Raw genomic sequence first — 23,409 nt, 5'->3', positions numbered from 1 at the left:
GACGGTGAACAACCCCTTTATAAGCAAAATGTGTATAGATGACATTTCAACCCTAAAAAAATCCCCTCCCTATGTTTTGGGTGCCTAAATTCTGTCCGGTGTGCTATAGGTCTAAAAAGGACACTTTGGTTTTAGAATGCATTCTCAGAACAATTTTTTTTTTCTGGTTAACAAACATGCTTTTAATGAAGTATGATGAACGTATGGATGTATTTTCCCCATTGCATCAATTGAATATGTAAAGTCAATATACGCAGTTAATTTCTACTGAAAATGGCTCGTCTGAAAATAATACAAGGCACTCGTATTAAATAAGACTTTGCTTTCATTTTAAATTTACTTTTGTCAATGTTATGAACATCAGAGACTTGAATAAAATAAAATAAAAACAGTTCTGCATTGACATTACTTAGTTAAAAAAACAAAAAAAAAAACAGAACATGACAAGAAAAATGGGTTGACCTTTTAGTTATGGAGAGTATACTATCAACCTGTAAAATCAAACTACTGGATGACATGTTTAAAATTAGTTTTATATTCTACCACTTTCTAAAAAGTCATGTAAAAGATTTCATATCTGGATTATAAATGCATTATATGTGTAAATCTATGTGTAATTACACATACATATATACACATTTTATATATATATATATATATATATATATATATTTATATACACATACATACATTTTCTATGCAAGATATTATTGAAGTAAACAAAAATATAAACAAATAAAAAGGTAGTTTTGTAGTTTCCCCATGAAGCAAATCATTTCAAATCTTTAGCACTGCAACATTGATTACCACCATACAGTACTAATGTACATCTGACTAAATAAGGTTTTTAGCATTAGATTGTATCTTACAATATATGCATTAAGGTATTGCAGAGGCATGTGTAATGCACCGCATAACTAACTCTGCACAGATCATCTAACAAATATCTTTATGGTAGAAAAAAACAACCGAAAATTGTATAGAAACAGTTGTGTCCATTTGTTATTAACTAATAAAACATTGAAAAGGCAACATCTTCATAGCAATAAAACAGTATTGCTAATTATCACATTTATGGTGAATTTCCAGGAAAAGTTTAATTTAAACCCCTAGAGAATTGTTTACATATTCTAAAAAGTCTTTCAAAAATGCCACTGCATCTTTTTTTTTTTTAAACCAAAAAGTACCAATACAGGATTAAGTGAGCACAGCTTACGATACCTTAAGGTTAATATACAAGTTGTTTTGTAATTATGTTATATACACAAACATTGTGCGCAATTCTAGGCTTTAACTGTATTCAGTCTCAGTCTTTGGCACAATAAACTGATTTAGGTATGGGTACAAGTAGCAAGGTCTGAAAAATTAGACATAAATGAAACTTTCCAATGTGGATACATAAGTGAATATATATAAATATATACTGGGAAATATATATAGTATATTGTTATTTCAATGTCAATGTGTGCAAACACATCAGCCTGATTTGTTAGCATTACCATTATAACTGCAATTTTTAGGGGGAAAATGTGCTAATTTCACATTTGTTTTCATTTCTAACAGACTTCTGGAATAATTACCATTACAACAAACCCGAATGGGGGCAATTTCTGCATCCAATGCGGCCAATCTTGCCAATTTGAAGCTTTGCATACGACAGCATGTTGTTGGTTTTTGAACTATATGAATTCTGAAATGCAACCTTACTTTCTTTGACATCAAATTAAATTTAGCAAGATATAATTTTACTTTATAAACATTGTCAACCCCAAGAACAACCAATCCATTGTAGCAGCAAAGGAGCTGATGTATTTTCAATTGTGTTTACAGCAGAGCTGCTTTGAATGTGTTTCCAAATGCAGTTTGTTAACAGTTACCAGCCAATTAAATTTGCTTTTGCCTTCTCTGTCAATTTCCGTACCCTTCCCCTACTTGAAGTACCGAATGTCAAAGAAGGGTCTTCAAAAAGAAGTTGTCTTTGTTCCTCCTCTGAATCTTCTTCATTGTAAAAGGCAGTCCGCTTTCCCTGATTTCTAGTTCTCATTTGGATTTCAGTATTGTTTATGTCTTCAGGTACAGGCAAAGATTCCCCCTCTGATTGATCAGACTTTCTACATTTGCTTCTGGTTTGTATTTTGATGGTCTCATCTCTTTCAAGCTCTTGTGCAGAGGGTGCTGCAATAACAGCAGCAACAATACTTGGCTCTGTCTTTACCTTTGGTTTCCTACCCCTTCGTTTTTTTGGTACCTCATTCTCAGTTTTACTACATACAGCTGCAAGAGAGTTGCAGGTGGAAGAAGCAGGTTGATCCTTTAATTTACTAGTTTCCACAATAGAATTTGGAGGCTTTTGTGGAGCACTTGGAAGACCTTCATTCCTGGGGTATTTAGGCTTTCTCCCCCTTTTCTTGGGTACCACCTGAACAACTGTGTTTGTTTCACAGTTATTGCTGTTGTTAAGGATGACTTTAGGTTTACGACCAGGACGCCCCTTCGTAACTGGCTTGAGCAGTTGGCTGCTGTGTCCATTAACTTGAATGCTACTTACTTGAGGTAAAATCTCTTTTCTGTCAGCTATAAAACAAAGACCCACAAAAATTGTGTAAGCAAATTGTCTTTCAATACAAGAAAACAAGGATTTTTAGAACATTTAAGACATCAAGTAGTGAAAGGCTAGGATTTGTACTTTTGTACCATAAATCCATTCTCCCAATGGAAGCACTAACTAATGTAGGTCCTCGCATTAGGTAGGAAAGAACCACCAGAATTCACATGCCACAGAAAAGCACACACTCCTCCCCTTCCTGACTACGGTTTTAAAAGCAATTCTGAAGAGCATTCAACATCTATGAATCACGGTTTACTATAATAGGAAGGTAAAAAAACTGCTAAAGGGGAACTCCACAAAAACATAACATGTTTTTTAAAAAGTAAACAATTTCAAGCAACTTTGCAATATATATATAGATATATATATATATATATATATATATATCAATTAAAAAAACATTCAGACTTTTCATGATTTTTAATGGTTTGGAACAGTTCCCTAAGCCTAGCCCCCTGCTCTCCTTCTGATCTCTTTGACTACTTTGCAGAACTGGCTGACTACTGTTACTTTGTATCAACAGCCAGCTGTCCTCAGCCTGCATCCTCCAAACCCCACAATTCCCTGCACACATGATTTCAATAAGGAACAGAACATCACAGTGCAATGCATTGTGGGTTATGTAGTTCCTGCATGCTGTCATAAAGCTGCGGAGAAGTTTTACAATTTTGTAACATCAGTGTTTTAGTACCTCCTTCCCTGCCAGGATTTCAAATGATGCAGAAAGAGAAGAACTGTTAAACAACTAGATTCCAGCATAGAAAATGGCATTTATTCATACCTTTTAAAGAAACCGGTAACTGTGATGGGCATATTAGGGGCTTATGTGTTATGTGATCAAATTTTGGTTTGGAAGCCGGAGTTTCCCTTTAAGTACAAATCCTAATTTCCCTGACTTCCCAAGGTAGGAGTCTATGTGCACCTCGTAGGATGCTCCTAGTGGGATCAATGAAAATAATCTATACACCGCTTTTATTTAATCTATATATGGTGTAATAAGAGTTTTTAATTGTTATAATAAAAGTAAATTTTTAACTATATACAAATCAGATCCCACATAAAAGGCTAAGTATGCGATTGGCTTATGGCTTCAGAGTTATCAATCTCCAGGCGCGTGTTGGGACTAAAAGATAGACGGTGTCCAAATAGGTTGATTGAAATTAGCACTAAGTCCGAAATCCAGCGATAGTAGAAAACAATTACAGAGAAACGAGATTAGAGCCCTCCCCTGTGGTGTACGCTGGTTCTGGGGCTGAGCGAAATATCGCGAGATTGCGTGACGTCATCACGTTACTATGAACGTGAAAGTCTTTAAATAGTCAACGTCCTTGAGATGATACATACTTGCTGCCTTGAAAATGCTGATATAGCGAAACGTGCGCTGGCACCAAGATACTTTCAAAGCAACATTTTAAAACTTCTTTTAAAAAAGAGTGTAACGATCGTTTTCATCCTGGATCTTTTTACTATTTAAGCACTTAACAGCCTCCTCTCCTATTTATTAATTTGTGACAGCTAGTCATTTGGTGGTGCTTCTGCTGAACTCCACATGGCATAGAATTCACCATTCTCTCTCTTCTTGTCTAGAATTCTTAAAGGTTACTGGATTTGTGGTCTTATCGTATAGATAGCTCTCCTTGAAGTTAGTGTAAAATAGTATTGTGACCACAGTCCGGTTTACTTTGACTGCCCTTGCTCTGTGGTGTCCCAGAGTTAGCAAAAAATTGAGTTAGTTTCCTTGGGGACAGCTCCACCGTCTACAATTTTTTCTACTTGTCTACTTTTTCCAACCTATTTTCCAATTAATTCAAGCCTTATTAATCGAAGTGTGATTCGCAATTCATTTTTGTAGTTTATTAATTGCTTTAATTGATTAGGTCTAGGTCATTTGAATTAAATCAACTTAAGAAGCAAATAGCATTTTTTCAACCTTATATGAACTTGTGGGGGGTAGATCAAGTTTTTTCTATTTAATATAAGCACTTGGCACTTTTTGGTCTTTTTATTATTCAATTAATTCCTGTCAGTTATTAATTTCTTCTAGATTTGAATCTATTAATAATTAAATATTACTTATAATGCACTAAGCACTTTATTCACCACTATTTATAAGGAATATTAATACCTCTTTTTAGAATAATTACATTAATTAAATGTGGTGGTTACTTATGTAATGACATTAGGGAAATGATTATGATTTAATGAATTGGTCCATCTGAAAATATTAATTGAAGTTTACATCTACACATCAATTAGGGAATATATGGGTTATCTTTTTTTCTTCCGGTTTCTACAAATTTCTATCCACTGACCTAGTCAGACCCCGCTACAGGTTCCAAACCACAAGCTATATCACAGGTTCCTCCTTTCTCCTTTTGTCAATTTATATGGAGCTGCAACTAAATCTGCAAATACCATGCTTATGTTCCACAGGCAGAGTATGGCCAGAGAAGAAAAATGGAGAATGCTGACAGTCGCAAAAATAAGTCTTTAGGTTGGAATTAAAAAAAGCTCTCAAATGTTGCTAGGAGGTCAGAAAATGTGGATGCTTACTTAGAAAATCAACCAGATATGGAGTTATGGACTCTCCCCTTGAATAAAGAAGAGATGCTAACTGAAATAATATCTTAAAATAGCCCGACCAAAGAAAGAATTGTTGACTAAGGATGTTAAAGCGAAGAGTTGGGGAGAGCTGTCAATAGAGAAGCTTAAAATCCAAAACAAAATGAATTCTGCCATCCTTCTTGGTAACACGAATTAAAGCAAACATTAAACCCCCCCCCCCCCAAAAGTAGGCATCTCAATATCCCTGAGTTCCTAGGTCGGATATACCTTTAACTCAGCTGAGTTTTTCTGCCCTGACACAAGAGACCCAAGTATTTTCTCCCTGAAGGAGGGCTGCTTGCCCTACAAGTCACAAAAAACGAGGAGGAAACCTGAAGCAACATACTTTTGCCTTTGTTAGTCTAACATGGTCTTATCAAATTAGATTCAAAGAGAAGCCTTCCGGAAAAGGGAATCGATAGGACACACATTTTAGAAAAATCTATATACCTGTATCAATTGCTTGTCTCATGGAAATCATGCTGGTGCAAAGCGAAAATACATTTTAAGGTGGTCATAAAAGGCAGCTTTTATGATACTGTGTATATGGATGGCCACCTTAATTCCCCAATGGCCAGATATCCAAGAATGGTAACTGTTTTTCAGGGTAACATGGCTAAGGCCCTTAAAATTGGGCTAAATCTCAGTCTGTCAATTTGATTTCCAGCTCTCAGATTTAGTTCAATTGTGGCCTGGTCTTTCAACCTATTGTGTTTGGTTCAATAAAATCCAGCTCTCACAGGTGGCTCTTGCCCAGTAAAAGGTAAATTGCAACTTCATGCAGATTCCATTGACGTAAATGACAGGCTAAATAGCTAATACTGGGCATTTCTTTTAAGCTGCCAGAGAAAACACTCCCATAAACCTAAACAAAAGTGTATAAACATATCCCCATTGTATAAAAAGATCATGCAAGTCTTAATAGAGTTAAAAAAGAATTACCACCAGGTAGGGCCATGCTTGAAGAAGCCTTTTTCCGTCGTTTGAATGGTTTATCTTTCTCCATCTTTCCTTTGAGCACATTGTTCTTGGTTAGGTGATTGGATGCCTCAGGACTAGCATTCTGGTTTCTGTGAAGTTTTGTGGCATTTTCTATCATAGCTGTTTGTGGACAGAAACAAATCGTAAGCTTTCCTTCCATGGTAAGAAAGAATTCTTCACTAATTCCATTTCATTCTATTTTTTTAGTTTGCTTTCTAACTCCTTATGATAAACATGGACTGCAACACTTTTAGTACCCATACAGTTTATACTGGGAGCCTGCAACAAATTTAGATTCACACAATATTATGAAACATGTTAAATGGACATTATTATCACAAAAAAAACATGTATTTGTTTAAACAAGTTGCTGTGACAACATCTGCCATAGTAAGCTGATGGCACAAGGGGCATCAGCATATTTTAGCACCTCCTGTTGACTGTAATAGGAACCCGCCCATCAGGACCAGTACTGGAAGTTCTCAGTTTTAAGTTGTTTTAGAGTGTGCATTTCCAGGCCAAAAACCACCAGCACAGGCGGTGTCAGGAAATTCCCATTAATGCAAAAGGAGGCAACAGATGTGGCTCATGGTGCCCCTGTATACCATCAGGTTTAGTTGTTTAATTTGTAAATCTATAAATAAGTTTAGTGCTTTTTTTTTTATTTCTCTTACTCATATGGGGGAATGCAAAATTGGTCGCCAACGCAAAAACCGTTCGCAATTCACATAAATGTTTAAACAATTTTGCCTTTGTGAAGACTTTGCCCCTCACACAACAGTAGGATAGAATTTTAAAATGTTATAGTTTACAATAGTGTGCAGTGTATGTATTAAAACTTCTTAATGAAAAAGTTGTTACGTTTGCTCCAAAAGTTTACGCCACCTTCAAGCAGGTCTTAAAGGAGAAAGCTACCAAAGAAGTTTATTGCCAATAGATTAGCCACAATAGTGCAAGCTAGAACACTATTTATTCTGCAGAATGCTTTACCATACCAGAGAAAATAGCTCTAGAAGCTCTCTGTTTCTTTAGGCTAGCAGCTGCCATATTAGCTTGGTGTGACATCACTTCCTGCCTGAGTCTATCCCTGCTCTCTCACAGCTCTGTGCTCAGATTACAGCAGGGAGGAGAGGAGGGAGAGGAGCAAACTGAGCATGCTCAAGCCCTAGCCCTGGAGGTCTATGCTGAAAACAATCTGATACAGAAGCTCATGTGTACACAATAAAAGGAAAGACATGCTGTATTTCTTTTAACAGAGGACGCAGAGCAGCATTACATTGAGGGTTTACTGGTGTATTTATATAGACCTTTCTGATAAGGCTTAATTAGTTTTAATCTTTCCTTCTCCTTTATAAGCTTGCAATGTGCAATTAAGATTCGCAATGCAATAAAAGCCTAATGAAGAATATTACATTGCAACATGTACATATTTATTCGCAAATTCGCACTCTTTTTGAGAATTTTATTACATTTGCCCCTTAATGTTAAATCAGGCACACCAATCAGCAGTGTAATAAATATTAAGGAACCTTTCAGATAGGAGTATCTGATCCTGCCTTGTAGATAGAGTATATCTGATTCTATGAATATATCTGGATAACAGTTTTATGCTAAAAAGAACATAGAAATAATGATACTGTACCTACAATTTTGTTGATTTGTCAACTACATTACTTTACACAATAGTTCACCACTATTTCATAGAAAAAAATATTTTTATTCTGACATCAATTCATTTTCATTGTTAAGTTTTTAAAATGTGTCATGCTAATCCAGCAGACTGCATGCTTTTGGCCTATCCACATTGCAAAATCTCCCTGTGATACTGGGTGGATATATAGAAAACATGTACCGCTGGTAGGATGGTCTACAACCAAAATCATAACTGGATTAGCAAATATGGTGTGTTAGTTCACATTTTCAGCCAAAGTAGTAAGTATGCAAAAATGTTGTTATGCAAATTAACATCTTCTGAGAGCCATACCTGACTTCCCAGCCACGGCTGAATGATTAGGTTTTGTAGTCAGTTGTTTAGGTGTTCCAGATGTGGTTGGTTGCTCAGGAACAGTAGGCTCTAGGTGACGTCTGTAACTCCTTGTCCGGGCCAAAGCACTTGGTTCTGGTGTCTTGCCATTTACCAGCGTGTTTGGCACCTTGTGTGCTACTGTTCGTTGGTGCACGGATGCAGGGGAGATAGTGATTTCTGGGTTTGGTTGCTGTTTCACATATCGTCTTTTTCTTTCAGGACTATAACCAGAAAACAAGCAGAAAGAAATCAGTTTTTTTATGAATGCATGATACACAATAATAAATGTGTACAGAATCTCTGCTTACATTTCTCATTTCCAACATTAAATTAATAATGTGTGTTTTACCAGACCAAACATCACACAGCTGGACTATGAAATGCATAGAGAAATACACCACTAATATAAGGATATATAGAAATATGAGTAAGTAGAACACTGATTTTATGTCCCCTGAATTTAAGGTTTAGCAGATTCCCTGCAGTCCCTTGCTGCGTTCGTATCTGGATTTAAAAGTTTTCACAGTTTTTAGGTTTGTTTTGCTCAGTCCCTTGAACAATGTAAAAAACAGGGTTCTACTGTAAATTGGACCTTAACCCAAAATCTGTTTTGCATAATAGAAATAATTCTAAGCAAATTTCCAAAAAAATTTATATTTTTCATAGTTTTAGCTAGGTGTAAATATAGGTAGAATTGAAAGCAGTATTTGTTTACCCCTTTCTGTTCTTTGGTTGGGACTCTTGACAAAGTGCTGCTAAATTAATTTAATTTCCTGGCTGTTTCACTAGTAAGAACTAGGAGCGCAGAGAATATAAATTGGCAAATTATAAATTAATAGTTAATTTGTATTATAATAAATTACTTAAAATTGGATTTTTTTTTTTTTTTTTCTACAATGCAAACTTTTTTTTGGGTGAAGATCCAGCTTTAAAAATTATTGTAATGTTTCAAGAACAAAAATACCTGGATGCAGCACTGCTGCTTGATGAACTGCTTCTGTTCCTTTTCCTTCTGCTTTTAGTTTTAGTCTTTCTTTTGTGAAATCGCAAAGCAGACCTATAATCAGCTAAAATATTGCTCATTCTTTCTTCAAAGAAAGCAGAAAGTCTTAAACTCATACTGTAGATCTGTCAGGAAAAAAACAGATAAAAACATATATACACAAATAGATAATACAAGAGAAACACACACATATATAGTGTGACATATAAGTATTTTCTATTGTCATAATATAGAATTAGCTTTATGAAATATGGAGGTAGTGGATGAATATTGAAGGATTTAAAGGTAATATAATATAAGTTAAGGCATGTAACATTAATCATCTGCTAAAATATGATAAATTACATCTCGAAAAGAAAAAAAAATTTTCTTTGTAAAGTTCACACCTTTGATCTTTTGCTTGGAGTGTAAGATTTTGAATTGCTGAAAATCAACCTCACATCCTTGCTAAGCTCCAAGGGAGTTTCATAGTTTCCAGCCTGTAAGGTTTCACGTACTGTCCCAAAGTCCATTGGCGTGTCAATGATATCTCTGTAATCCTGAGTAAAATAATATCACACAAAAATGTATTTGTAATATACATAGAATAAAATGTATGAACCTCTGTGATATTTTATGTAAAACTGAAATTCAAATATGTATAAAAAAAACACAAAATCTGGAAGTCTGATAAATTGTTTAGTAACTGTAGAGTTACTCCTGAAAGGTAAAGATGAGTATTAGACAGGCAGGAGGGTAGATACAACATATCAGCATAATTGATTTTAACTGTTATTTTACATATTACTGTGGATGTGTAGGAATAGCTTTTATTAAAAAATTATATTTTGATTGAACTCTCCTTCTCTATGTATCTTTATAACCAGAAACATTTAAACATACTGTATGTATATCAGAATATATATATTTACAAAATATATCCTTGGGACAACACAAGTCTCTTTTCCCTGGGGTAACAGCATTGTCTCATTTGAGTAAGCCATGTTACACAGTTTTTTTTGGTCTGCAGCTGAACAGAGATAATTGATAACCCCATGACTGCAAGCTGTAATTGTGGATTCCTGAGTTTGTAATTAATCTATTTTCGCAAAATGATCTACAGTTAATAGAGTAAAACAAGATAAGACTTTTTTTTTTTTTAAATATTAAAAACAAAAAATCTTACAGAATACTCCAGTATGTCAACTGGCTGACGAAAAGGTTCTGAATCTTCACACTGAAACATGAGGTTTAACAACTCCTGGCATTGCTTCTTCCAGGACTGCAAATCGTAGGATGGTGCCGTGCTGCGTAGTTTACGTCTTGGTTGGTACTCCTGATGAAAGAAAATAATTGTAGGTTTAAATAGTAACACCAAAAACTGAAAGTGTATCAAAGTAATTAAAATATAATGTACTGTTGCCCTGCACTGGTACAACTAGTGTGTTTGCTTCAGAAACACAACTAGAGTCCTGTGCTTCGATAGGGGCAGCTATTGAAGCACAGGACACTATCAATAGATACGTTTGGAAGAATCCCATTGTATACTACAGAGCTTATCAGTTATCTGCTGGGGACAATTTTAAGTATTTAAGTAGAGGTCTAGTTGAAAAGCCCATTAAGTACCAGGCATGTAGCTCATAATGTGCCTTAAGATATAACACTGTGTACAGATACTGAAATATTAACAATGATAAAATGGTTTATGTTCATCATCAAAGCATGCAAGGCTTGGCTTAAAACCAACTAGCAATCTACATTGTATGACTCTGTGCTGGTATGAAAGCCTTATTCAGTGTAAAAAAGGTATGGTGTTGGTATGATGTTTATACTGGTTATTTAAAGGGGATGTTAACCTTCCAAACACTTTTTTTCAGTTAAGTTATTTTTAGATTGTTCACCAGAAAAAAAAGACTCATCAATTACTTCCATTTTTTCTTTTTTATCGTTTTTCCAAAATCTAAGTTTAAAGTTCAATGTTCTTGTCTCTGGGGTTTGAGTCTGGCAGCTCAGTAATTCAGGCTCAGATGCTAAACTGTTACATTTTTGCAATATTTATCTGATACATTTTTCTGCAGCATCTCTGGAGTATTACCAACTATTGTATCAATTCTAACAGCTGCCTGTAATGAAAGATATGGATTCTGCTCAGCAGGAATAAATAAGAAATATATAAACAAAATGAATCATTTGGTTGGCGACCCCCTCTTCCCACAGTTGTTTTAGATGGTGAAAAATTAGACTTTACACTTCAATATTAGAAGAATGGTTACACATAGAAAATAGAAAGTATTGGAAAAAGTCTATTTCTGGTTAACTGTCCAAACCCAACTGAACCGAAAAAAGTGTTGGAAGGTGAATGACTCCTTTAAAGGGTGTATATGCTACTAATATGATGTTCATAGACAAAACAGCAACACAGTACCCTAGAAATATCCACTTTGACTTTGAAACTTGTATAGGCAAGTCATAAAATAAATATGCAATACAGATATAAAGATGAATACTTGCATTTCCAATTGGTGCTTTGTAAAGAGAAAGCAAACCTTTCAGTGCCCATTTTAAATAGAAAAATAGTAAAGCAGCAGTATACCCACTTGTTAAATGGCAGTTTAGAAAATATGGTTTGTACAGATATAAAGACTAATAATTTCCAATTAGTGCTTTGTAAAGACAAAACATTTGGAAAATATGGATTTTTTTACAGGCAGAATGCATTTTCAAAAAGAAGTTCTTTTATTATGTTTTCTTAACAATAGGGGGCACATTTACTAAGCTTGAGTGAAGGATTCGAATGAAAAAAACTTTGAATTTCGAAGGTTGTTTTTTGGGTACTCCGACCATATAGTCGAAGTACTGCATCTTTAAAAAAAACTTCGACTACATACTTCGGCAGTTTAAACCTACCGAGGTACAATGTTAGCCTATGGGGACCTTCCCCATCACTTTTCTAAGTTTTTTTTGATCAAAGGAAAATCCTTTGAATCGTTCGATCTAACGATTTTCGATCAATCGTAGGATTTGCGCAAAATCCTTAGAATTCGATGGATTTTACTTCGAGGGTCAAATTTGAGGGTTTATTAAACCTCGATATTCGACCCTTAGTAAATGTTCCCCTAGGTGTATAGTTTTCCTTTATGCCATCATGTAAAACTGCTCACATATAAAATTGGACAAGAGTGCTTGCATTCTGAACGAGAATCCAAACAAGGTGTTTGGGTAGTTTCAAAGTTGCCGAAACTCTGGTGCCAGTAAGAGGCAGAAATAATGTGCACACTGACAACTTCTGTGACTTCTTTTGGCAAGCTATCTTTTAGGGATGCACCAAATCCACTATTTTGGAATCAGCCGAACCCCCGAATCCTTCACGAAAGATTCGGCCGAATAACGAACCAAATCCTTATTTGCATATGCAAATTAGGGGTGGGAAAGGGAAAACATTTTTTACTTCCTTGTTTTGTGACAAAAAGTCACGTGATTTCCCTCCCTGCCCCTAATTTGCATATGCAAATCAGGAGTCGGTTTCGGTTTGGCCGGGCAGAAGAAATTGCCCAAATTCGAATCTTGCTTGAAAAAGGTTGAAACCTGGCGGAATCCTGGATTCGGTGTATGCCTACTATCTTTCCAAATTATCAAATTTATGCCTTGCTGGAGCTGTCAACTGGAAAAATCTAGGATCAATCTGACATCATTTCAAAGTGGTAGGCTACACAAACTCAGACAGACTGCGCTGTATATATTACATAAAAAATGCATGTCCCCCCATGGTTAAGTCACTGCAGAGATCCGCAGTCTCATTGGAAGCAAGGTCAGTTTCAGTGGGGGCGCAACCACACATCAGAATGACAAAACTATGCATAGTGTCAAATGTTGGTGTTGTAAAGGTTGGAACTTCACTGGACTTCACAGACTCTTGACTACAAAGCAAATGAAGACCTATGGGGAACTGAACAGCAACTGTAAGGCAGGCATGACTGCCAACTATCAGTGCCTAACCACATTAAAGCGGACCTGTCACCCAAAAAAATTATTCAAAATCATATTTTATCACATAAGTCAAGCAAAATTAACTTCAATTACACTATATAAATTATTTGAATCTTGTTTCCTTTAGTGTAGGAATTCATAATTATAGCAAGCAGGCAGGAGCCATTTTGTGGACACTGTTATTAAGACAAGTCTTGTATCATCTCAGAATCTTGTTTGTGCACCAGAATAGGGGACCCGATGTCCATCCCCATGTCCTGGCTACACAATTAAATGGTGAAGAGAACAGGGGAATGTGGGGAGAGCAGTGACATCTAGGAAGTGCTGAATGAAAAGTGAAAGTAATTGTCTGCCCCGCCTCTATGCCTAGGCATAGAGGAGGGGCAGACAATATTTGATTGACGGCTGAGGTTTTTAAATGAGCTTACAACAGCTATGAATGCTTTAATAAAAAATAGAAATTGGATTTCATGTTTAATTTGAAAAGGACTTTTATTATACAGATTTTTGTGTCTGGGTGACAGGTCCACTTTAATGCTCATGGCCGAATGAAAGAAAATCCAGTCAGTATCTGGTGGAAAGCATTTCCATGAGAGGCATGATAACAGGGAGGACCAACTGCACATTAATACTTAGAATACAATTTTATCGATGGCATACCAATGAAATACTTATTTGCATATTATGGACTCCAATTTTACATTTTCACAAAATAGGTGCATTTTTATTTCTAAATGAATGATATTTTGTTTCGGTTTGTTACATCCACTGTTAGAATGGATTGTACAAAAGTCTTATACCAAAAGATTCTAATATATTTTTCTTCAGCACATAACCTATTATTCAGTACGACACAATAAATGTAGAAAAGCACAAGGATACTTCTTTTAAGGAGCAAAATACATTCTGTTCAACACTGGCTAAACAAACAAGGTCTGTAATGAAAATGTGTCAAGCCCATTGCTTTAATTACAAATATACAGGTATGGGACCGGTTATCCAGAATGCTTGGGAACCTGTGATTTTTAGGTAAGGGGTCTTTCCATAATTTGGACCTCCATACATTACATTGATTTAAAAATCATTTCAACATTAAATAAACTCAATAAGGATTGCTTTGACATCAATAAGGATTAATGATATCTTATTTGGGATCAAGCATGGGGTACTGTTTTAGTATTAGAGAAAAAAAAGAAAATGTAATTTTTAAATATCTGAGCTATTAGATTAAAATGGAAGAATCATGGGAGATTTCTTTCCTGTAATTCGAGCTTTCTGGATATTGGGTTTACAGATACCATACCTGTATTATGATTTTTTAAAGAAAGGCAAACAGATAATATTTCTTCCCACTGAAATCAGAAGAGCTAATATAAAGGAGAAAATAGCGAACTACAACCTCCATGATATATGTTTGAAGCATAATTAGGAGGATCTCATAAGGAGAAGTCTGCTCAAGATTTTTTCTTTCAAAAAAAAAAAAAAAAAAACTTAGGTGAAAATAATCAGATTGCTGTGGCAACAAAACTTTCAGTGGACATTTTAAATAGCAAAGCGGCGGTATAACCCCTTGTTAAATGTAAGTTCAGTAAATAGAGTTTGTGCAGAAAATTATTTTTGTCTATTGTTTTAATCACACAAAGAAAAATTTATTTTTTTTATTTATTTATTTTTTGACCTAAACTGAACAAACCGGTAAATTTAAGCTACTCCATATGTTGTCCTTGTGAGGCAGACAAATAGATTACCAGCATGCAACCACTTCACACTTTGTTGTGAGAGTTTTGTTAGCAGGAGTACATTCGAAAGGGGGATTATCTGCATATATGATCAAAATTACAGAATTACGTTGGATTGAAAAAAGACCAAAGTCCACCACTGACTAAGCGCATATACATGCACACACTCACATTACCCCTAAACACACTCGTGTATGTAATCAGGTCCCTCAACTGCTTTTTTTTCCCCAAAGAAAACAATCCCAAGTCTACCCTCATAATTAAAATCTCTCCAGCTCATTTATATCCCTCTTAAGGACTGGAGCCCAAAATTGTCCTGCATACTCAAAGCCTTGCCATGAGTATAATGAGAGAGAATTTTGTTTTCAGCCCTTGATTTAATCCCATTTTTATGCAAGACAGTACTTGCTTTAGCAGACACAGAATGAAAATGCCTGGAATCAGTCGACATGTTATCTACAAAAATCCTGGGATGAATTTTTTTCTCATCTATCTGCAAGGACCAAAACATGTACGAACATCAATTTCCTCTTGGCTCAGTTTAGTCCACGATTCAACAAAAATGATTTTTTGTGATTAAAATAGGCAAAATGTATGTTCAGCAAAAGCCCTATTCATTAAAATCATGTTAAATAAGTGGGTATTGTTAATACCACAAAGTGTACTTATACTTTACCTTTCTTTTTTTTCTGGAAGTTCCAGGTAAATCTGCATCTTTCTCTTCTTCCTTATAGATACAAAGCAACAATTTCATGTTTAAATGGTTTAAAAGAACATGCCCATCATTAATGTGTTAATTAGCGTTAATATACTGGACCAATACACTTTACTAATACACATATTGTTCTTGCAATAAAGAGAATAATTTTTCTCTAGTGCATTTCTTGTGATGCAACATTGGGCTACTTCACAAATAGGAAGTGAGGAGTATGTTTTACCACCTGCAATTCATATTACTGCCAGTGGGAAAGAATTAAGGACATTTTGTCGCCAGTACAGATTTTCCAAGGGCATCTTATGTGCCATTGCTCTAAAAGTCACACCCATACTTATGGAGAGTTATTTCTTTTGGAGGGCCAGCAGTGGCAGCTGCAGTAGTATGCTTTATAATTTTTTCCCACAAATTTAATTTACCTCTTCAGAGTCTGACAATAACTTCTTCTTCAAATTGTTGTACAGTGGAATGATATCATAGCAACACTGGTCTCTGAAACCAAACAAATTTCAATTTAGTACAAAGATCCGGGTCCAGAATTTATGGCAGCCAGTATCATTTCAACTATGCAAAATAAACAGAAATTAAAGGGCACACAATTCAGCTTTTTTTTTTTTTACTGCGAGACAAGATTAACTGTTGGTAAAAGCTCAAACTAGAGACTGGCTTATCCTCTTTATATGAACTGTATTTAAAATAATCTTACATTTGCTATTCATTTTAACTTAAAACACAGAGACAGATCCTTTAGCAGATGAACTGCACCAGAACAGTTAAGGAAAATAACAAATTAGCTCATTGGTTTCGTTTTCTTACTTGTAGTAGTATGACTAATCCTACCATTTGTTGCTGAATTCAGTGGCCAAACCAAACCCAACTCTTAAAATAATGGAAATCCGGGGGGGTTAAGCATTTTGTCAACAAATATAAAAAGTTTCCAAATCATCCCCAACATTTTTGGGATTTGAAAAAAATTGTACCTAAAATGCATCCATATGCTTTCCTTAACCATGCACTGCACTAATGAACTACCGTTCTGAACCAGATAGTAGTCTTATCTTAGTAGCTGATGTGCATCTGGCATTAGCCTTAATGCACAGGGTCCAAAAAGGTAAAGCAAAAGAAAAAGCAGAGAAAAATGGTGAAGAAAAGGGGGGAAGATCAAGAAAACAAAATGGAGAAAGGGATTAAATATAGTCAAGGCAATATGATAAGAAATAGTGCATAGAAACATAAGAACAGAACACAGGAGATATAAGACAAGAAGTAAAAGAAAAGAAAATGCGGGACAAAAGCAAAAATATAGAAAAGTGTAATTGAGAAAAGACAAGAGAAAAAAGAAAATACAGAAAGCATAGAACAAAGAAGGCAGTTTGGTAGCATAGCGGTTCTGGGAAAATAAGTTTGATTACTGCGAGCTGTATGTTCTCCCAATTCTCGCAATACCCAGTGCCTTTTCAATGTGTATACTGTGATTGCTCTTTTTCTGCATCCAAATCCTTTTAATGAATAATGTTCTGGAGATACTATTTCTAACTTTTCTCATTTTAATATTAGGCAGGGATGCTATTCCATTAACCTGTGCTCAGACTCTTACCCATCCTCAGATATCCAATTAAGTTTTGCACAAGAATGATAAACGTTGCAGCTTAGTGGAAGCTGGAGGGCTGCTGCTTACCAATCTCTACTGATCACAGAGGTCATATATGAAAATTCTTTGAATTTAAATTAAATGTGGGACACTAATGCCAATTGAAAACATTCATTGACATGACTTTTTTGCCAAATAAGCTGTTTTAACAAGTTATCTACTAATGCCATCTGATCATTTTCATGCACAGTTTCAAAAATAGATGTAACCAGAAAACTTAAAAAAGGCAGAAATAAATTAACATACTTTATAAAGTGCAGTAGGACATCTGTGACAAATTTGGCAGATTTCACAATGGGACTTCCTGGTTCATTAAATGTGCGTGTATTATGCTCTATATAACGCACCTCCCACATTAATGATGAAAGACGTCTGTTGAGGGGACAAGAAGTAGTGTTTATCAATTTCAAATAAATGTTTCCAGGCGAAACAAACATAAAAGCAGAACACACTAAATGCAAATGACCTAACAGTCTTTAGCTTTGGTTTTAGATGAAAATGCATTACTGAATTACAATAAGTATCCTCAAATAGATATTTTGTCAAATTTTAGGATTCAAAATACATGGGGGCTTTGCGCTTTCTTACCTTTCTAAAGCACAGTTCTAAAGCACCACAAACAAGTCATGAAGTTATATAAAGGGATTTGACTTTACTGCTGTAAGCAATTGTAAAGCAATACTAATATCAAAAAATAAATTCTTGACTCCAATGATGGCTTTACAAACAGCTGGCAATGAAGTTGGGATTTCTTTTCCAGTGATATTACATCATCCAAATTTGACAGCACTTACCCAAAATGGACCCAAAACCTATAATAAGTTAAAGACTCAATTTGGGATGTTCCGGGGTTATCTGTGAGTGCCTGCTGTTTCTCTATGATCTCAAATGTGCAGCTCACATCCCATACACCAAGGAAAAATAGGAAAAAACTCTGCACTGATCGTTAGCCTTTAACATTAGAACTAAGCTTATTGCAGAATTTTATAACTTTACAATAGTTTTTGTTTATATTGCTTCTGTTTAGCAAACCAAACCTGTAAAATCTATTCTCTAGCCGTTGCTTGATTGTGCTGAGATCGGTTGGATAGGCCACAACAGTGCTATACATTGGATAGGCTTGGAGGTCTACAGGAGCCACAAAGGCTGAGGCAATATCTAAAAAAAAGATGGAACATGGAAATGAGAAACAAGAATACAACTTGTGCCTTACAGGATTTGAACATCTGAAGCAGACCACATCAGTGTTACCTAGTGTCATCAACTGATTGATCCCTGCAGTAATTCTATCACACTCTTCATCTCTGCTTCTGCAACCCCATTCTCCATCAAGACTTCTATAAAGCAATGAGCGAACTTCAACTTCTGTTAGTGGGACACTTGTGCCAAGTTCTTCTGGAAATACAGCTACCGTATACAAAAAAAAATGAAAATCAAATTCACTAGTAATATTAATTTATGATTTTCACATATAAAAATGTAGGAAATAAGTGTGTTTATGTTTAAGCCAGTTTATGCCAGTATAGGGCAACTTGACTGATGTCAATGGAAAGCCACCTACAGTAATTGGAGGGTTATCGCTACAAGCAGAACAGGAGAATGCACTGAGGAGGCACTGAAGGAACGCTGATCATTGAGAGAAGGATGACAATCTAGAATCAAAGACAAACTGCCTGCCCTTTTATTTACAATTGGATGTGGGTAGATTGCATAAAGGAGAAAGCACATATATCAGGATAATGCAGTCTCATAGAGGCTCTGCCTGAACCAATACAAAATAACCAAAGCAAAGAAAAAAGGAGAAAAACTACAAGAGACAAGCATAGCAGTTTCCCACTGATTCCAGTAACAGGAAGTAGGTTGTTTTTTTTTTTTTGTTTGTTTTTTGTTTTTTAGGCTCAGCCTCCCCTAGCCTTGATGAACATCTGCCTGTGTTTCTATCTTCCTATTTGACTTTTATATCCCCCAACTTTTTTTTTTTTCCAAAGAATACTTACCATTATCAGGTACAAGTTCCATGTCCCACGGACTCATTTTTTCAGTGTCCCCATTGTCCCAGCTAAAATGCACATAATATGGGTTAGATGATGCTAGTAAAAAAATGCTGCAAGAAACAAACTAATATTTTTTGTCTTTGATCTAGACATACACAAGTAAATAGAATTTTTACTGCACCAAATTTAGAATACCAACACCATTAGTTAGCTACAACTCGTACTATATCTGAGCTGAAGGTTTCAGGAAAAACGCCAATGTCACTGTTTTGGGCGCAAAAGGGAGCCAGCTCCACAGTTTTTGAACCAATGCTTACGGGCATATACAATGAAGGCCGATTTCAATAAAACCTCACAAATTAAATATCATACACTTGACCCTTTCAGAAAAATCAGGTCACCATTATTTAATAAAAATGTCAGTACAGGTATAGGATCTGTTATCCGGAAACCCATTATCCAGAAAGCATCTCCCATAGACTATTTTATTCATGTAATCCAGTTTTTTAAAAATTATTTCTTTTCTCTCTGTAATAATAAAACAGTACCTTGTAGGTGATCCAAAGAAGATATAATTAATCCTTATTGGAAGTAAAACCAGTCTATTGGGTTTATTTAATGTTTACATGATTTTCTACTAGACAAAGTGATACTGACAGTAGAAATTTTCTTCTCAATCTACATTAAAAGTTACCTATAGGTCATGTTGATTGTTTTTCACTGATACATAGTTCTGCTTTTGTAAGTAATTAGTTGAAGTTCCTAAACCTGACTGTTTTGCCAATCTGACTGTCCCATACCAGCCTGTCAGTAGTGTTTCTAATGCTAATGGACTCCTTCTGCACAAATATGGCAGCCCCCTCATACAGGAACATGGGGGTAAGAAAGGTAATGTAAATGGAAAATACTTTTATGGCAAAATTATAAATAGTATGCAAAGACAATATTATGATAGATATAAAAAAAAAAGGTTATTTTCTGGAGTCAGTATCTCGTTAAGGTATGAAGATCCAAATTACGGAAAGATCCAGTATCCAGAAAACCCCAGGTCCTAAGCATTCTGGTTAACAGTCCCATACCTGTATAAACTTAATACACCATTATCTTGTATATTAGGTCCTAAGCATTCTGGTTAACAGTCCCATACCTGTATAAACTTAATACACCATTATCTTGTATATTAATGTTGTATATTAATGGTATGAATCGTTTAAAAAAAAAATACTTGCCAAACATTGTAGCATTGAAATAAACTGTCTGGATAATCCTGATGAAGTGGTTCTTGGCTTTCTATAGTTCCAAACCACCAAGCATCATCAATTACAGATCGGAACCGGTCACCTAGAGAAAATGAATGAATGTTCTAACTGATAAACAACAAAAAATGCTGTTTTTATATTTAACAAAAAACAGCACAGGTATTCAAATTTGCACTCTTTGGTTTTTGTAAGGCCTGGAGCACACGAAGCATTGGCTCCACTGCTCTTAGAGAAGTTTTCACAGTTTTTAGAATGACCTGCGCTCCACGCACCTGTACTTGGGCAGAAGCTATAGTTTTTCAGAGCACATTCACAGAGTGTATCTTTATTGTGATTTGTCCTTACACATAATTTAATGGTATTCGTCACAGAAATTATACATATTACACACATAAAAAATTGGTTGTTTTTACAAAGGTGTGCATTTCCTCTTATGCTGCATTTTGTCTGATTAATTTACACAGCCTCAGGCAAGTGAGGACACCAAAAAACTTCTAAATAAAAATTGATCCGCAAGAGAAATGTTTTTTTGTTCTAAATTACAGTTTTCATCATCATTGAAAAACGGGTTCTTAAACTGTACTTTGTTTCTATAATTTTTCTGGTAGGGCATTTGGGGATAGCTCATAAAAATATACCAGAAGGGTCTTTGTTTGTCACAGCAGAGCTCATAGAAAATACACTTAAAGGCAAATGCCCATTAGCAGATTTGTTGCTTTGCTGGCAACAAAACTTCTGGAAATACCTTGCCACATTAACATGAACCAATCACATGTAATCGCGATAAAATGCCTCAAATAAAATTTAAAGCACTAGGAAAAAAGATTGTGACAAACAGCTGTAATGCAAAGTTTTGATGACCCCTCCATGTGATCAGATTGCATTTGTAGCATATGACTGGATACAACAATGATGTCCAAAAGCCTGAACTTCTCATCATCCGATGCACCGTTTGTCTGTAGACTAGGAGCATTTTAAATTGTACAGATCATCCATGATTTTACAGAACTGCAGGGTGATCTGTTAAAACCACAGATACTCAGGCAGTGTATATTATCAGTCAAACTTTCTGATTAATTAGGGGCATTTATGGCCAGATTTATACTGCCTTTACACTACAATGAAAATAGCATGACAGGTGCAGAAGATCACTATAAGTAATAAGATAGTGACCCCTTTAACAAGATATGTACTAGAATATTTAATTTAAAAACTTCACCTTCTGGTGGGCAACATTTCACAAATTACAAAATATTTTACAAACCTATGCTCCATTGCCTGCGTCTTGCTTCATCAAACTGCTGACGGAGAACCAGAAAGTCGATCACATCGGGCATGTCATGATACCTAAGTATCAACACACAATGATTAACTATGCTAGATTCTCAGTACTGTTTAAACAACGAAAAGCCAAGTTCTAATTGAATTCACGGTTGTAATAATATGATCATAGATTCACACTATACAGATCATGACATTTCATATTTATTATAAACAAATACATTAATAAAAGATTCATAAAGAGACTTTTTTTTTCTCAGGGGCAAGAAAAATCTCTTCACTGATGATACATATTCCATACTTCCCAAATCTTTAAATAGTACCATAGTCTTTATTTCAAAGTGGATTGAATCTTTGATACAACTGACCATTAGACCATACAAATTCTAGGTTTAGAGACTCCAGTACTGAATCTACTAGAGGAACAAGTTAAATTGCCATAGCTGGACTGTAAAAACTCTGAAATCCCCTCCTGTAAAGGCAACATACAAAAAACCTTATGCTATTTCCTTCAAAAACTTGCAATTAAATGAAAGAATATGTAATTATTCAGGAACCTAGTTTAATAGAAGTGCTACCTAGTGAACAGGTCAATTGAAAACATACCGTAATCTAACATGCAAAACCGTGCCCCATGTTTTTGACCCACAAATCATGCTTTTCCATCTTTGGGCCCAGCTCTGCCACAGGGCTCCTGACTGTAGTAACCCCAGGCTGGCATTGTACTAGGCAAGCTGTCTCGGCACCAAACTGTTCCTGCTGCAGTCATGACTGTATATCCACACATGATAACCATATGATAACTGTAATTCAAATCCAGACTCCCAACTACTACATGGAGACAGAACAGAGAGAGCTGCTAAGAGTGGGAGAGTGAAGAATAACTATCATTTCAGAAATGGTATAGAATCATATTTAGAAAACTTCTCTTTTCTGTATGGTTTCCTTTTCCTTTCATAATTAAATCGGGTTGAAAAAAAAAGACCGGTCCATCAAGTTCTACCACCCCATGAAACACCACATCAGCCTATGAAATTATGTCTGTCCAAGAAAATATCCAAGACCATCTTAAAAGCATTAAAAGAATCAGCCAACACACCATCACCCGGCAGTACATTCCACAACCTCACTGTCCTCAATGTGATGAACCACCTACGTTGCTTCAGATAAAAGTTATGTTCTTCTAGTCTGAAGGGGTGGCCTCTGGTGCGGTGATCCGTCTAAAAGGTCCCCTGCTATTTGTCTAGAATGTCCTCTAATGTACTTGTAAAGGGTAATCATGTCCCCTCGCAAGCACTTTTTTCCACCAGAGAAAACAACCCCAACCTTTACAGTTTGCCCTCATAATTAAGTCTTCCATCACTTTTAACCAGTCTAGTTGAACGTCTCTGCACTCTCTCCAGCTCATTTATATCCCTCTTAAAGGGGACCTGTCATGCAAAAAATTATTCCAAATCCTATTTTATCATGTTAGTCAAATGAACTTTAACTACACTAAAAATTATTTGAATCTTGTTTTCTTCCATATGGGAATTCATAATTATAGCAAGCAGGCAGGCAGCAGCCATGTTGTGGACACTGT

At 35.5% G+C, this 23,409-nt stretch overlaps 1 protein-coding gene across 2 annotated transcripts in view; it reads right to left on the bottom strand.

Annotated features, from left to right (window-relative positions):
* Nucleotides 1-318: 318 nt before the first annotated feature.
* phip.L (pleckstrin homology domain interacting protein L homeolog) overlaps nucleotides 319-23,409 on the bottom strand; it is a 95,771-nt gene continuing 72,680 nt past the window's right edge. The window contains exons 27-40 of one of the 2 annotated variants that reach the window (XM_018240597.2): nucleotides 21,811-21,893; nucleotides 20,517-20,628; nucleotides 19,291-19,352; nucleotides 18,545-18,700; nucleotides 18,331-18,451; nucleotides 17,540-17,665; nucleotides 16,062-16,134; nucleotides 15,604-15,654; nucleotides 10,388-10,537; nucleotides 9,609-9,761; nucleotides 9,184-9,347; nucleotides 8,178-8,440; nucleotides 6,155-6,313; nucleotides 319-2,574 (exon numbers count right to left, since the gene is read on the bottom strand). In XM_018240597.2, the coding sequence (XP_018096086.1) occupies nucleotides 1,874-2,574; nucleotides 6,155-6,313; nucleotides 8,178-8,440; nucleotides 9,184-9,347; nucleotides 9,609-9,761; nucleotides 10,388-10,537; nucleotides 15,604-15,654; nucleotides 16,062-16,134; nucleotides 17,540-17,665; nucleotides 18,331-18,451; nucleotides 18,545-18,700; nucleotides 19,291-19,352; nucleotides 20,517-20,628; nucleotides 21,811-21,893 (2,374 nt within the window). In that variant the 3' untranslated portion in view covers nucleotides 319-1,873. The remainder of the gene's footprint in view (nucleotides 2,575-6,154; nucleotides 6,314-8,177; nucleotides 8,441-9,183; nucleotides 9,348-9,608; nucleotides 9,762-10,387; nucleotides 10,538-15,603; nucleotides 15,655-16,061; nucleotides 16,135-17,539; nucleotides 17,666-18,330; nucleotides 18,452-18,544; nucleotides 18,701-19,290; nucleotides 19,353-20,516; nucleotides 20,629-21,810; nucleotides 21,894-23,409) is intronic. The other variant, XM_018240598.2, reaches the window with a different exon arrangement.

Source organism: Xenopus laevis, chromosome 5L (assembly GCF_017654675.1).
Source record: "Xenopus laevis strain J_2021 chromosome 5L, Xenopus_laevis_v10.1, whole genome shotgun sequence".
NCBI classification, from domain to species: domain Eukaryota; kingdom Metazoa; phylum Chordata; class Amphibia; order Anura; family Pipidae; genus Xenopus; species Xenopus laevis.
The sequence above is the reverse complement of the archived record's forward strand: the minus strand, read 5'-3'. Positions and strand labels throughout refer to the sequence as shown.